Below are 16,113 nucleotides of genomic sequence, written 5' to 3' on the forward strand. Positions count from 1 at the left end.
AGATATACAGATATATAGAGATATAATTTTAATATAATTTGTTGTCCTATATAAGACAAATATATTTTAAATGGGACTTTAAATAATAAAATTATCTACTTACAATCTCTCTATTAAATTTATCTTTTTATATTATATATAGCTCTGTGGCACAAGTTTTATATAGCATTTAATTATTAAGGAAGAAGAATATCTAAACCATTTTCTATTTCTTTTGTTGTTAATATTGCATTTTCAGGGCTCTATTTCCATAGTAAATTTCTCATTAGATTCTTTATGGTGTGTGCATCTTTTTTTTTTTTCCTAATTCAAGTTACAACCTGTACAAAGTTGTAATAAAAATACATTGAAGTCTTTTTCTAATTTTTTTGCAAAAAAGTTATGTGATATGCTACATGAAAAGTCCGATTTATTAAAATGTGGAGTGTTTTATACTGTCAGGTAAATAAATGGAAGAACATGAAGCATACCCCACACTTTACAAGTTCTCGTTCACAGGTATGTGTTTGTGCCCAGCATTTCATATAAACCACTGCAAGACATTCCGTTTGATAACCAACAAAATGGCCCACATTATGTAATAACAATTATTTAGTATGCCTTGCTCATTGCTAGCCCACAATGTTCTCTAATTGAGAGATATTCCAAGTTCATGATTTACACCCAATAAACGTTGTCAACATCTGCTGCAGCCAACATGGCAGCATTATATTGTTGTGTTTTGTTTTGTTTTAACACGACTTCTGCATGAGATCTTGCAATACAGTGTAACAAATATATAAGTGCATTTGACATGATCAAGTAGCTTTGGCTTCCTAACTTTTGTAGGATGAAATGTGCCAACTGTTTTAGCTGTGCTTTATTAAATGGCGATGAGTTTTTGCTCATATAAATCCAATGAGTAACTACTTGTTTCTACAGTTTTTGATCAGTCAACCTTGAAAGCACAAATGCAAGAATAGATGACCTGAATGGAAAAGATGGAATTTCACAACTTCTACAGATTGCACTTGATGGTAACTTCATGAGTTTGTTTTCATTTAATTTTTACAGCAAGACTTGCTTGGTTGATGTTTACATGTTCACACCACATATTTTAAAAATTTTTTGTGCAATCACAATTAAGTTAATCACAGACACTAAAAATAAATCCAGCGTTTAGTTTTGTTATGAATACTCATCTCGGTCCTTATAGGTGTATGTGTCTTGTCCTTCTTCTTGTACAAATTCCTCTTTCTTTTCCCAGCCATTGGGCCAACCTCCATTGGCCTGTGTTGTGGCACCATAAGACTTGGTGGTACCATAATTGATATAATTTTGAGTAATGTCCCCTGTTTCTTCATCGAGTTCATCTTCATGGATAAACCCACATTTTTCTTCACTGGTTTCCTCAGGGTCTGCCCATGGTTGCTTCTCTCCTGAGGCAAATATTCCATAAAATATGACTCCACCGTAGTGGACGAGGGCAGCAATCAGGAAGACATATTGCCACTCCTCGCGTGACTGCAGGGACAAAAGTGGCCGTGTGAGAACAAACTCCCCATGTGTGAGACATCTTCTCTAAATGTTCCACCAGCGAGCTTTTCATAAAATGCTAGCTGTAGGGGAAACCTCTCTTCTTGATCATATGAAGCAAATCCTGTGACAGAAACTTCCTATAACACTGCAACTTTCATTATTTTAAAAGTAATTTAGTCAAAACCGGTTTGGCTCAGTGGATAGAGCGTCAGCCTGCAGACTGAAAGGTCCCAGGTTCGACTCCGGTCAAGGGCATGTACCTGGGTTGCGGGCACATCCCCAGTAGGAGATGTGCAGAAACATCTCATCGATGTTTCTAACTCTCTATCCCTCTCCCTTCCTCTCTGTAAAAAATCAATAAAATATATTTTTTAAAAAAATAAAAATAAAATAAAAGTAATTTAAATCTCATGTTTTGAAATAATTCCAAATATATCCGTGGTCAGCTAATTTTAAAAATATTTATCATTGATTTACTTAATATCCTCTTCTCACTCCTTTTATTTATTTTCCTCTAGTAAACCACAATTTTGAAGCTCTACACATAAGGACAACTAGCTGATAATTAAATTCTTCCCCTGATAACTACAGAAGGGTCCAAATTGAGTCTTGTAAATAAAGCTCAGAAGATTTCTCTTGCCTATTTTAATAAGCTGAGGGCAGAAGGTTTGATTTGTTAACTACATCAGAAATATCAGAAATATGACAAGGTGTTAAGGAGCATGTTGCTTATTGGTTGGGAAAGAGGGCTCACTCAGAGTTCTTGGATATTTTTTTCTGACCCTCAATCCTCTCCCCTACTCAGAAGTGTGGGGAGTGAACCAGAAAAGAAATGCCAAAGAGAATGTATTAACCCTTTCCCAAACCATGAGAGAGAATCTTCTACAACTAATCATCTCTTTTGTTCCATCTTACCTTGTTCTTTGTCATTGCACCCACAATGATAGGGCAAACCATTCCTGACAATGTGCCAACACCATTCGAAATGCCCATTAAGATGCTGGCATATCTTGGAGCAATATCCAGGTGGTTAACATTGAAACCTGAAATACATGTAGAATCTTTAATTCAGAGAACCCCAAGCCTCTTAGAAGTGCCTACAAAAATATTCTCTACCATACTCACTACCCTCCTTAAAACATACTAGGTACACAGCAGGTGCTTAATAACTACTTTTTGCTAATTTAGCTCAGGGATATAATGAGAATAAAATGAGGTATACTTTCTTATATTATGCTTAATATGTGATGCTCACTCCACAGAAGGAAGGAGATATGTTCTCATAACCAAAAAATAAATGAACTAAATAAAAAACTAAGAAGGGAGAAAGTGAATAGTAACAAGTCTAAGTAATGATTTCTAAATGTTTTATTATTTTTAATATAAATTGTAGTGGAAATATGTTCAGTAAACGTTCTTAACTCAAAATATTTAAATAGGAAAGTAGAATATATGGAGATAGATGGATAGATCGTCTTATCATCACCAGCCAAAATGAGATGTCACAAGTACAAATTTTAAAAATGTATGTTACCAGATATAGCAAATCCGCTGAATCCCACTGCAAGTACCAGGAATGAGATAGCTACCCCTCTAGTGTGAGAATAGCCAACGACCAGGAGCAGGGTTGCTTCCATGCCAAAACCTTCAGAAACAAATACATGAAAACACTTCAGAAATTTGTGTAAATTTTTCCAATGAGCTAAAAATGCTCTAGCAAACCACTTCTGGCAGCCTACTTAAAAATAATAATAACACTAATAATTTATATGCAAAGATTCCTGAAACCTTCCATGTGCTGAATAAAAACATCAAAAGCAACCTTAAGTTTCAGTGGTGGCAAGGTCAAGTTAGTTATACAGTTATTTAAAAGTAGGAGTTATGAAAATCTAAAATAAGATAGGAAAATGTTTATAAATGAGCAATGACACAAATGTAATGGCATATGTGATATGTATAGAAAAAGTTACTTATGCAGATTAGAACTTCATGAACTAAAAGTATGTTTTTAACATCATGGATGTAGGTACTTACCACCACAATTCATGATCTTTCTTACTGTAGTAGTTGAAAGAATTTGCCTGCTTCTTAGAAAGTCTGCAATCTGCCCTCCAATAGGTACAATAATTGTCATTACTAAGTGTGGCACAGCAGACAGCATGCCAACCTGATGACAAGAGGGGAGAAATATATGTGATCATAAGTAATGTGAGCAATGTAATGGTCTTGATTTTCTTGAACATCATCATAAAACTCTTCATGGGCAAAGGCAGGAAGAATTCTATCTCCAAATGACCACTTACTCATTCCTAGAATAAGTAGTAACTTTCACAGAATAAATGAGAAAAGCCAAGTAATTTTATTTGTATCCCTTTTTGTGTTCTGGAGAATACTTTTCTTCTGTGCTATGAGTCAGTACATTTTGAGTTTCTGAATAAGCTACCTTGAATCTTATCACAGAGTGATTCACATTTATGTGCCCATTTTATATTCTTAAATATGTTTTCAAAAATGTATCATTAGCAAAAAGTGGGGAGTAGAAGAGAGAGAGACAGAGATAGAGAAAGAGTCAGAAGGAAAAATATAGTACATTCGACAAAACCTTGAAGAGGCTGTAGTTTAAATTCATTTTTAAGTTAATAATAAGTCTAACAATGTTTATAGCATTTAAAAAATATATATCTTATGAGTTTTATATTTAGATTCTATAAGAGCCCAGAAAATATAGATCAATTATTCAATTTTAGGCATTTTTTTATGTCAAATATCAATATTTGGTCACATTGCCATACAATAAAATATATAGGGTGTGCCAAAAAATATATACACACACTTTGAATAATTACAAAGGCAGTGTTTTTTAAAATACATTTCATTTTCAAAATTGAGCTATCAGCTATTAAAGTGTGTATGCATTTTTTGGGACACCCTGTAGTTTCTATGCAACCTAAAAATCTAACCCACCTGCACCAATTCAACACAGAGTTTCTTAGCAATAATTATGTGCAAGGCACTATTCTCTAGACATTATGGAGGCAGGAAGTATAAATAAAATGCATTTTAATTATGTACTGTATTACCACATGTGTGGACTTAGTAAATTTTAACTATAAACATATAAGGAGGTTTTTCACTATGCATACTAGTACTCTGAAGCACAGTTCCTGACAAGTGTAGGATAAGTTTATTATTTGATGTAACTATGTCTTTCATATTAGACTACTGAAGGTTTGAGACAAAGATTGCGTTTTATTTTCCAAGGTGTATAATGTGGCGCCATGACCAAAGATTTGGGTTGTTTGGACGATTAATTAAGATGGTGAATGACTCTAAAATAGGTTAAGTGTCCAAGCTACTTAATTCTCTCTTTCACTTTGGATAGAAGTGTTTTATATTGTCATTATTATAGTTTATCGTAGAGTTTAGTTCCTGAACCATGTCAGCCTAGAATCAAAGCCCATGATCTATTTCCTCCATCACCTCCTTTACATGTTTTTCAGGGAAGTTTAGAGTCTTTTTTTTGTTGTTGTTACAGGTATAATCAAAATCATCAAGCCAATCTGTGTGTGTAGAAGTTATCCATAATTTTAAAATATAATAAGTGAATCAAATCAACCCATCTGGTTATTATATTTAGTTGTTGTAAAATACTATTGCTTTCACTCACGCATTTTCAATTAATTGGAGCTCCAGGGCCAGAATGACCATGCAGTTTCATTAACATCAGTTGGTTCCTTCACTCTCCCCCAGGAGACCTGACTTTATTAATAGCCTCTCAGTGTCATAGTTGGCCCAGATTCTGAAAATGGACTCACACCTCCAGCAGCCTTTGTTGAGAAGTGTAACACCTCTCAGAGCTCCCAAAGGCTACTCTGCTGCGTTTGATCAGCTACCGGGAGAAGAGCCTTGTCTAAAGCAGCATTATTCTTCTCAATAATGGAGGAAACAGTTTCCTTAGAAACAGGGATGACAAAAGGGCTCTTAGAATAGCTACGCCTAACTCAGGTTGCCTTCAGTTCCAGGCCTCAGATAATCTTTCAAGTAGAGGCATAATATGAATAGTGAGCCCAGCTGGACTTAGGTAATGACATGAAGAGAAATGGCAAGTCCATTGCCAGCACAGACAAGTGTATTCAGTACTCAGCCAAGGGCTAGGTGCAGAGATGGCATTCAACGAATACTTGCTAAATGCTTAAGTTAATATGTGGTTTACCTGAATTTGAATGGCACAGTAGAGGGAATTGAAACAAGTCAAAGGACCTGGGCTTAAAGTTGATTCTGTCATTTATCACCAGCTTGGCTTCAGGCAATTTAAATGCTATCCCTAGCTTCTGGTTCTACATCAGTTCAAGAGAAATGGTGATAGTTACACCCTATTCAATCATACAAGGTTGTTCATGAATATGAAAGGACCTTGAGATTTCAAACCCTTATATAAAGTAGTAGTATTATCTTCATTTCATCCTTATAGAAAACCTCAAAATGATTATATTATCATAGCTATGAATATATGCCTAAATACAATAGCATTTAGCATACTGCGCTGTAATTAGTAGCTTCCTCTTTTTTTTTTGGTCTACACCACCAATCAATAAATTCTTGAGGACAGAAAACATATTTTTATTTCTGAATCTAACACAAAATTTCATATATCATGTTCAACAAATGAATAAATTGGAGAAACACCATGTAAGCATGTTTTCAAATATTTTTTGTTATCCTCAAATCTTTTAGCCAGACAAATTTCTGAGAGCATTGAAGAAGAGTTAGATTGGTAATAGCAATTCCACCTTAATGAAGTACTTTTACATTCACTGTTCCATAGTCTCTGATATGATATTTAAAAGAAGTTATGTTTGCCCTGGCTGGCCAGTGTGGCTCAGTTGGTAGGGAGCCATCCTGTGCACTTTAAAGTTATGGTTCAATTCCCAGTCAGGTCACATGCCTGGGTTTCAGGCTCAACCCCGCGCACCGCCCCCGCCCCCCCCTCCGCCCCCCACCGTGGGCTCTGTGCAGGAGGCAGCAGATGGATGTTTTGCTCTCATGTCTCTCTCTCTCTCTCTCTCTCTCTCTCTCTCTCTCTCTCTCTCCCTCCCTCCCTCCCTCCCTCCCTCCCCATTCCCTCCCTCCACACCTCTCTCTAAGCATGTCCTCTGGTGAGAATTAAAAAGAAAAAGTTATGTTTAATTGCAGAGAGAGGGCAACATCGCTGCCCACCCCAATGGAGATGTAAGCTCCACGTGGGCAGAGAGTAGGTCTCTTTTGTCTGTGTTCCCTGCAAAAAAGGAGAGCAGATTCCAGCAGATATTTGAAGGCAGTGCATAAACATCGTGCTTAGCTTTTCTTTCCCAGAAGTTACTTATTGACCGAATACACAAATAACTCATGAAATTTAGAAGATAAAATCTTGGTAAAGAAACTTAATATTCACATAAGTACAAAAAGTATGCACTAGTTACATAGAGATAATTTTCACATACCTTGCTGATTTCAAATCCAAAGACTTCCTCAAAATATGCTGGCTGACTAATAAGCAATAAATAGAAAGTCCAGCTTCTACAGAAATTGGCGACAATGATTGCATAGACTGGCATAGATGTAAAAAATTTCCTCCATGGAGTCTTGAATTTCTGAAATCCCAAAAAGAGAGCCATTCTGACCATTTCAAATACATTCTAACGGGCTTTGCATTTTTATGATATGTATGTTGGGGCATGAGTAGGATGGTAGACAAGAAGTAGTGAGTCATTAATTGAAACAGTCCAGTTAACCTTAGTTATATGAATAATCATTAGAAGAGAAAAAATGTATTAGCCTCATATTTTGATTAAATTGTTTCAGTGTTGGGGATATACAAGATTCCATATTTATATAAAACTAATTCCAGAAGCACAGATCTCAGTTTTTAAGATTTCTTTCTGTTTTGCAGTGATAAGATCATGCCTCAGCTAAAACTCACTGTAACCTTGTTGGTATCCAAACCGGTGACCTTGTTGGTATCCAAAATATTTTGTCTAGAATATTGAAAATTCAACGTACTTATAAAAATAAGAAAAATTGAGTGCAATAATCTAGACCCTATCTAAAGACAATGATACCACTACTTATCTATAAACACTCTTGCTAGTCAATGGATATCAGTATAAATTCTGTGACACTGGAGTGCAAGGCTCTATAAAAGTTACATGATGGATATTTGGTTAAAATATTTAGCTTTAACCCAGCATACCATGCGCACATCATAACTACAGTCATGCATTGTATAACAACATTTTGGCAATGGTTTACCACATATACTATGTGGTCTTATAAGATTATAATAGAGCTAAAAAAAAATTCCTATCGCCTAATGACACCGTAGCCCAACACATAGCTCGCATGTTTACAGAGCCTACTGCACTGATAGTCACATAGAAGTATAGCACATCCCTGGCTGTGTGGCTCAGTTGGTTGGAGCATCATCCTGTACACCAAAAGGTTACAGGTTCAATTCCCAGTGAGCACACATACCCAGATTGCATGTTTGATCTGTCAGGGCACATGTGATTTTTCTCTTTCACATTCTCTCTCTCTCTCTCTCTCTCTCTCTCTCTCTCTCTCTCTCTCTCTCTCTCTCTCATTAATAAAAATCTCTTTGGGTAAGGATTAAAAAGAAAAATACCGCACATACAATTACAGCAGCAGGCTGTGCCATCTAGGTTTGTGTAAGTGCACTCTATGATGTTCGCACAATAACTAAATCACCTAAAACCACTGTTTCTCAAAATGTATTCAGTCACTAACTGCACATGACTGTAGTTATTTATGACATACAAGACATTCAAAATGAACAACCTAAATATGATTGGCTTTGCTTATAATACCCATTAAAAGTTGCATCCAATATACTTAAAGATTCTGTGTTTGCCCAAATGCACAAGTATCCTTCCCAAGACTAATTTTTACACCTTAAAATGTCTCTCATATTTCTAAACACTTTTCAATTACTTCACTTTGAACACCAAAATACTGTTTTGTGAAGAATCAATAGACTAAAATAATTTTGCTTATTTCTAGCTTGGGATCCTTGACCTGACCATAAGCGTAAAAGAGGAGGCACTCATCAGTGGAAATAAAACTGAAAGAAACAAACAAGACAAACAAAAACCACAGTAGGATGGTGGTTACTAGTGTCTGGGTCTATGAGGAAAGGAGGGTGAGGAGGGGGAGAGGGAGTGGAGTGTATGATGACGAAAGGAGATTTGACTTTGGGTGGTAAGCAATGCAAACCTCTAATCTTATGTCACCCCAATACATTTAATAAACATTTAAAATTAAAAAGAGAGGAGGCAAACATGCTTTTTACACAGATTTAGTAATTATTTCTGGATGGAGAATCCCATCATTGCTATTATTGATTGTGATTCTAACGAATCCTTTTAAAGGTCACTTTAAAAGTAATATAGTAGAATGCTATACTGTGGTGATCACAAATATAATATATAATATAAAAAAAGAATCAAAACGTCACAAAAGCCCATCCTAATAATATATAATGAGTTCTATGGCTTTGGATAAAAATGTTAAGTGTCAGCATTATAGACGGGTTCCAAAAGTGCAGGGTTGTTGTTTTTTTCTCCTTCAATTCAGAATGTTCTGGAACAATGGTGCCAGATGAATATACTTATTCACTGATAATAAAAATGTCCAAATAAGGAATGTTAGCATTATAGATATTTGTACAAGAAATAAGTTTAGAATATTATTAGAAGTAAATAACTTTTTCTTGCTCGACTGGCATTTCTTTTATTTACATCAGGGCCCTGAGGACTTTATTTTTCAGGTTGCAAAACATTTCATCAACCATAAGAGAAAAGTATCTAATTTCATACCTTAAAAAGTGGTTGGGGGTTGTTGGAGGATTTATGGTATTCTGATAACATTCTACTACAACACAGGTGTATTTAGTTTATTAAAATTTAGCAAGCTATTTGCTTATGATTTTGTGCATTTTTTCTGTATATATGTTGTATTTAATTATTTTTAAGAGAGATTCAAGAAACATTATAGTCAGCTGCAATGTGTGTGATCTTTAATTGGAGCCATACTCAAAATGAATAGCTATAAAAGACATATGAATATAGACTATGTATTCAAATTTGCACCAGATATTAGAAATTTAAATATCTAGGTTTTAAATAATGTTAGGAAATTATTTCTAATTGTGTTAGGTATGATACTAGTACTTAGATTCTGAAGGAGGATATTCTTATTTTCTAGAGACTCATGTGAGATACTCATGAATAAAGGTTTATGATATCTCATTTACTTTGAAATTATTCAGCAAAAAAAATGAAATAAATAAAACAAGATGTTAACAACTTGCATCTATGCAGTGGGTATATGGCTGCTCTTGCATATTAAATTTGTTCACAATAAAAAAGTTCAAAATAAAATGTAAGTTCTATCACCACTGATATATTTTGAATAATTTACCTTGAAGCTAAAGTATAAAATATCACTAAGTCATAAAATATTATGTTTAGAAAAGCAGTAAGATATAGAAAATGGGAATTTTGAGATTATGTTCTTTTATCCATCTGGCTGTTCTTTTGAGGGTTATTTCAGAAAAATTTATGCCTGATCTAGACACACAGTATTTCAAGAACTGGTAAATAAAAGAAGCACATTTAACTAATGAAGATACAGGCTGATCAGGTTGTTTTGGGCAGAAATTGAAGCTAAATTCTGAACTCACCTTGGACCAACCTACTTTTAGCTTCTGCTCACAGCAACTGTGGCTGGTGGGCACCAGAGCACACTGCCAATACCCACCCCACCCCCACATTTCCTCCTATTTTTTGAGTAGCCACCACTAGAAAGAAATTATCAATCCATTTACAGAAGGAAACAGGAAGGGGAAAGTTTTAAATATCAGTCTACTCAGCTCATGGAACAAATATAATGTAAGGATTATTTTTAAGTACTGAAGTTTAACTTCTGAATAATATCCAACATGGAATTTTTCTTATTCATTAAAAGTCAAAATACATGTCTTCAGTAACAACGGGCAATGACCTTTTACTAGAATGATATGTCAAAGACAGGCCTTCTCTAACAAATGAAGTAGGGAAACAGAGCTGGAATAATATACAATTCAAATGTGGGAGGAGAAACATAATGTATAAAGGGCATTGGTTCCTCAGCCAGTGAATGTCACCTTCCCACTCAGCATAAGGAAGTTAGGTTATTGATTAAATGCTGAATTACTAAACCTGTCTAAATACATGACTTTTCGTTTACTAGATTTATCGTAGTATCATATGGCTATCTGCTACTTACTATTTATGATTTATTAATGTCACATGTACTAAAATAGTTGCATTATTGACATATAACTTCATTTCACTCTCTATAGGCAGATCCTGTCCAAGAAGCCCAATCATAATCAGGAAAAGGGCTTTACAACATTATCTATATAATGATCTCCATAACAATGATTCTGAAAATGGATTATATCAATAAAAGGATTATGTTAATAATATTTTCACATCAGCTCTCTGTTATCAGCATTCTAATGCTTTAGGACTTCCTAAACCACATGTAATATAAATACATATGTATAAAACCAACATTTAGACTATTTGACGAACAAAAAAAAATCGCCTTTTCCATGACTGAATTAGGTGATTTGGCATTTCCTACAATCTAAAATTAACTATTGGTTGAATTTGTTTAAATTATGGCCCATATTGAACTGTTTTTAATAACTCACTTAGGTTTATAATCATAGCTATAACACAGGGCAAATTTGAAAATACTTAACAAAGATAAAGAAAAAATATAGCAATAATTCCCAAGTATATCAGGGAATATGAATGAAGTAAAGAAAACACTCATGATTGATACCATATTAGTTTTGTTGAATTGGTTGGTTGAAGGGAGATGAGATGGAGAATAGGAATAGAAATATACACCATAATAAAATTCTTACTTCCATTGCACCTAAAAGATTTGCACTCTCTCCAATGCTTTCTTCTATGTACCTACGTTCTTCATCTGTAATAGTAGGATGCTTTGCAGGACTCTCATAAGACACCAAAAGCCAAAACATGTACCAGACCATCCCAAAACTTCCTGCAAGCAAGAGTTCAAAAGGAGCAAGTCAAAGAAAACCATTATAAATACTTCCATTTAAAAGTCATTTGCTGAAATAACACTACAAAAAAATCTCATGACAATCATATTCTATAGAGTGTGAATTCAAGTTTCTGTTTCTACAACTGACTTTAGTTATCTCTTCTTGTCGTTTGCCACCAGACTTCAATCTTCCTGAAGGGTAGTCCTGGATTTACCTCTGTCTCTTTAAATAATGCTGATACGCAAGAAACTCACAACAAATAATTATAGATTGGTGTGGTCTGGAACACATTCACCCATCCAACAAATATTTATTGAGAAGTTACTTTTCCAGGCACTCTCTTAAGGGAGAGAAATATGAGGAACAAGACAAAATCCCTGTCCTCAAAGAATTCTATGAGGTTGATCCTTTTGTTATTGGCCTGTCTTAAATATAGAAGAGTGGTCTGCATTTCCAGAGAAAAGAAATGCCCCTTTACCTCTTCTGATAGCATTTCCAGATCTAGTAAACAGACTATTAAGTAAAATAGAGAAAATTATTTCAGTCTTGAGTGTCTATTGTACATTTAAAAATGGGCTTCTGTAATTAATATAGGAACATTTCCCACTTTATGTGACTGAATACCATATTATTTTCGGGACATGCTATTGCCTATTGATCATTTTTTGGGGGCAGATGAAAGTTATAAATTTCAGTACAATAAACTGTTTGCAAGTTCTTTTCATCCCCTTCTTTATTTACCTCTCTCACCATTAAACATGCCCTTACTTTGTGATATAAATCTGGACACATTAATAATACAAAGAATTTCAAGTGATTTATTCTTGTTTCCCAGCAGCTGGCCATTTCATTCTTGCCTCAGACTGTTCTTTCTCCCTTGGGTAACAATCCCTGATCCCCATATACTTTTTTTTTTTTTTTGCTTGCTCAGTCTCTCCGTGTCCCTTAATAATACCATAGTTTCTGATGTGGCAAGCTTCTTTCAATTACTAAACATGACAGTGAAAATCCGATATAGTGTACTGGTTATGGAATATGGCTCTCCCAGATTCAAATCCTGGCTGTGTCATTCATTAGCTACATAATCTGATCAGGAACTGAATCTCTCTAAACCACCACTGTAAAATGAGATAATAATTCATTTTTTATGAGATTGTGGCAAAGTAAAGTTAAGGCAGATAATGCATAAAGCAACTAGCACAGTGGAGGGCTGAAAATAAGAATTCAATAAATGGGAGCTCTTGTGATTTAGAAATAATTATCATTACTCCTCTCTGAATGCATCTGAAGTGCCTAATATGCAGCTAATTGCTTTTTACAGGATGTAGCAAAAGAAGGTTTACAGTTGTAAGTACCTGAAACATAGTTTATCCTGGTATTATTATTTATTAATGAGTGTATTATTTTCCATAAGAACAACTGTAAATCTACTTTTGCTCCCACCCTGCATGCATTATCTTTTTAAACCTTAGTCACTACACAAGTCTTATCTTACTGAGTTTTAAAATATCAATATTAAATGTATGACTCAAAGACCCAAATTTTGTTACACACAGCAACTGAGCAGGTACCATGATAGGATATTTGCAGATTACCTAATATTTAAACTTTGAACCATTCAAGGATAAACATAAAATAAGTTATAACTTGAAATAATGTGGCTGATTTTCATACATGCTTTGTGGAAATTAGTCTCCTTACTTTAAAGCCACACCATGTTTTCAGTCAAACACATCAGAGGGTTTAATGGATGGCCCTCCCAACTTGTACTCTATACCCGAGAAATACATGCTTGAAACTTCTTTGAATTATGAACTCTTAAAAATCTAATGAAAGATATAGATTAAAATCTGATAAAGTGATCTCTCCAGGAAAAACAATGTACAAATGCATGCATGGCTTATAATTTAGAGCATTCATAAATGCAAAGCCATCCAGGGCTTTTGAACCAGACTAAGAGCCCCTCCTATAAAGTATATTTAATAACACTCTACAAACATAAGTGTTTGCTCTGATGAGAACATTTCAAAATGGAAATGGATCTCAACAAATTTGGAAACAGCCAGATAACTATTCTGCTCAACCACATGGCTTCATTAATCTTTCAGGTTCTCATGCTCATGCTCAGAGATGGTATTAATCAGTGACAAAATCAGTTGGAACCCAGCTCTCTTATGTTTTTCCTGTCCTCATTATTATAAAAGTGTCTCTCAGAGACCCTTAGGGCAACGGTTCTCAACCTGTGGGTCACGACCCCTTTGGGGGTCGCCTAAGACCATCGGAAAACACATATATAATTACATATTGTTTTTGTGATTCATCACTATGCTTTAATGATGTTCCATTTGTAACAATGAAACTGGGGGTCACCACAACGTGAGGAACTGTATTAAAGGGTCGCGGCATTAGGAAGGTTGAGAACCACTGCCTTAGGGGGACTTTCATTGTTAAGTTTTCAGGTTCTAGTTAGAAAGTAAACAGAAAGGGAGTTTGAATTTAGGGTTTCTTGTATTTTTTATTTCCATGCGGGGGCTTAATCTCCTTTAATGCAAAAGAAATGAGGACTCAAATGTGCTACTGCTGCAAGGGACTGCTAATATTTCTTCACAAAATTGAATTGTTACGTTAGCATTACTATAGCCGTCCAGCTCTCTAACACTATTCAGACTTGAGGAGGCACAATCAGGGAAATGACCAAGGAAACAGTAGTAAGAAAGAGAAGTGGGGGCTTCCTAGCTCTTTCCTCTTATTCAGCTTTGACTCAAGAGCTAACTTAATTTTATTATTCATAATCAAGGGCAATATCCATCATACATCACAAAGTTTCCATCAGCAATGAGGTTGCTTTTTAAAAAACAATAAATAACAATGTAGGAAAAATCATAGAGGTAGAACATTTTCCTTGATCTTCCCAGAATATAAGGAAAGAACTCTTAATGGGGAAAAAAATAAGTAAGTAAACACAGAAGTTACATTTAGTGACCTATCTCATTGTTCTAGCTTAGGCAGAGTTCTTTGAACTCTAGGGTATAGAAATGTAACATACCATAGACATAGAATACTGAAGACCAGCCTGTATACTGTACAAGAATGCCAGCTAAAGGCATTGCAATCACAGCTCCAGCATAGGAACCTAAAGGAGGAGGGAGAATGGGGGAAAAAAATTAAATGAAATCAATAAAAATTCTTGACTTTATTTTATGTTCCTTGATTCACTCACACAAATTTTCACTTATACACTTGAGTACATGCACACTCACACTCATATATGCCTACATATTTAGCCACGAATACAGGACTACACAAGTAGTTATAACTTGCCCAAGACACAGCAAAGATTTAAAAATAATAAGACTACAATAAAAATTAAATTTAAAAGACTATAATAAAAATAATTCATAAACAAATTTGAAAACCTAGATGATGTGGATGAACTAAAAAAACAACAGCAAAGCACAAGAAGAAATACAGGATGTAAGGAGACCAATAAGAATTAAAGAAATTGAAATGGTGACCCCAAACCTTTCCTCATATACACACACAGGCACTCCCCAGTTGGTTTTTCAGGTGATCTTTACTAATTTAAAAATCTTATTCAAGTCGTTCCTAAACTTTCACCCACCACAACTACATTGGCGCATAGTATTTACCACAAAAGGAGGTGGTTGCCAATCTACTTCTCTCTAGAGGAGGGGCCCATTTGCTCCATATTCCATGACATGCTGGGTAGGTGACACCCTGTGATGGAGGAAGATATATATCACCATTTAGGATCCAGGGTCATTGGAAAATAGGCACATCCCCTTCTCTGATGCAGTTTCCTTAGAATGGGCACAAGGGAAAGTTGCTATTCATGAGACTTTGCTGATTCCCTGAAATTCCATCTTAGAACTTTCAGCCCAGCCCAGGTAAGGCCTGGCCTCTTTTTAGCGACCTGTTCAAATTTCCCACCCCTCAAGTCTGATTTCTACCTCAATTTTCTTCTGATCAAGGCAAAATGAGAGATCTTACACTATTCAGTTCATATGTAATTCTGAACAGTTTGGGAAATTTGGAAGACCTTTCTGTGAGGCATTAAACTCAGTGATTCTTAATATAAGGAATCCATACAAAGGAAGTTAAAGCTTAGATCCTTGAAGTTCACACTTCCTGAAAGTAGTATGTAGAACTTAAGACTCTTAAAGCATAGTCAGCCCTCTGCAGCCACAAATTCTACATCTGCAGATGCAACCAATCTCAGCTTGAAATTTTTAGGGGAAAAAATGCTACATTTGTTGCTGACATGTACTATGTAGTTGGGCCTGCCATGGTTGTGTCTGTACCAAAAATGTATACATTTGTTTTTCTTGTTATTATTCCCTAAACAATAGAGTATAACAACTATTTATATAGTATTAACATTGTACTAGATACTATAATTAATTTAGAGATGGTATAAGGTACAAAGGAGGCTGTGCACATGTTATACCCAAAGA

General features: G+C 35.0%; 1 protein-coding gene across 1 annotated transcript in view; it reads right to left on the bottom strand.

Annotated features, from left to right (window-relative positions):
* Nucleotides 1-222: 222 nt before the first annotated feature.
* Nucleotides 223-16,113, bottom strand: part of SLC17A6 (solute carrier family 17 member 6) — a 30,845-nt gene continuing 14,954 nt past the window's right edge. The window contains exons 5-12 of the mRNA XM_081100396.1: nt 15,289-15,376; nt 14,685-14,771; nt 11,492-11,634; nt 6,999-7,148; nt 3,553-3,685; nt 3,053-3,163; nt 2,434-2,561; nt 223-1,503 (exon numbers count right to left, since the gene is read on the bottom strand). Of these exons, the coding sequence (XP_080956522.1) occupies nt 1,168-1,503; nt 2,434-2,561; nt 3,053-3,163; nt 3,553-3,685; nt 6,999-7,148; nt 11,492-11,634; nt 14,685-14,771; nt 15,289-15,376 (1,176 nt within the window). The 3' untranslated portion in view covers nt 223-1,167. The remainder of the gene's footprint in view (nt 1,504-2,433; nt 2,562-3,052; nt 3,164-3,552; nt 3,686-6,998; nt 7,149-11,491; nt 11,635-14,684; nt 14,772-15,288; nt 15,377-16,113) is intronic.

This window comes from Myotis nattereri, assembly GCF_964212035.1.
Source record: "Myotis nattereri genome assembly, chromosome: 9".
In the NCBI taxonomy this organism is placed as follows: domain Eukaryota; kingdom Metazoa; phylum Chordata; class Mammalia; order Chiroptera; family Vespertilionidae; genus Myotis; species Myotis nattereri.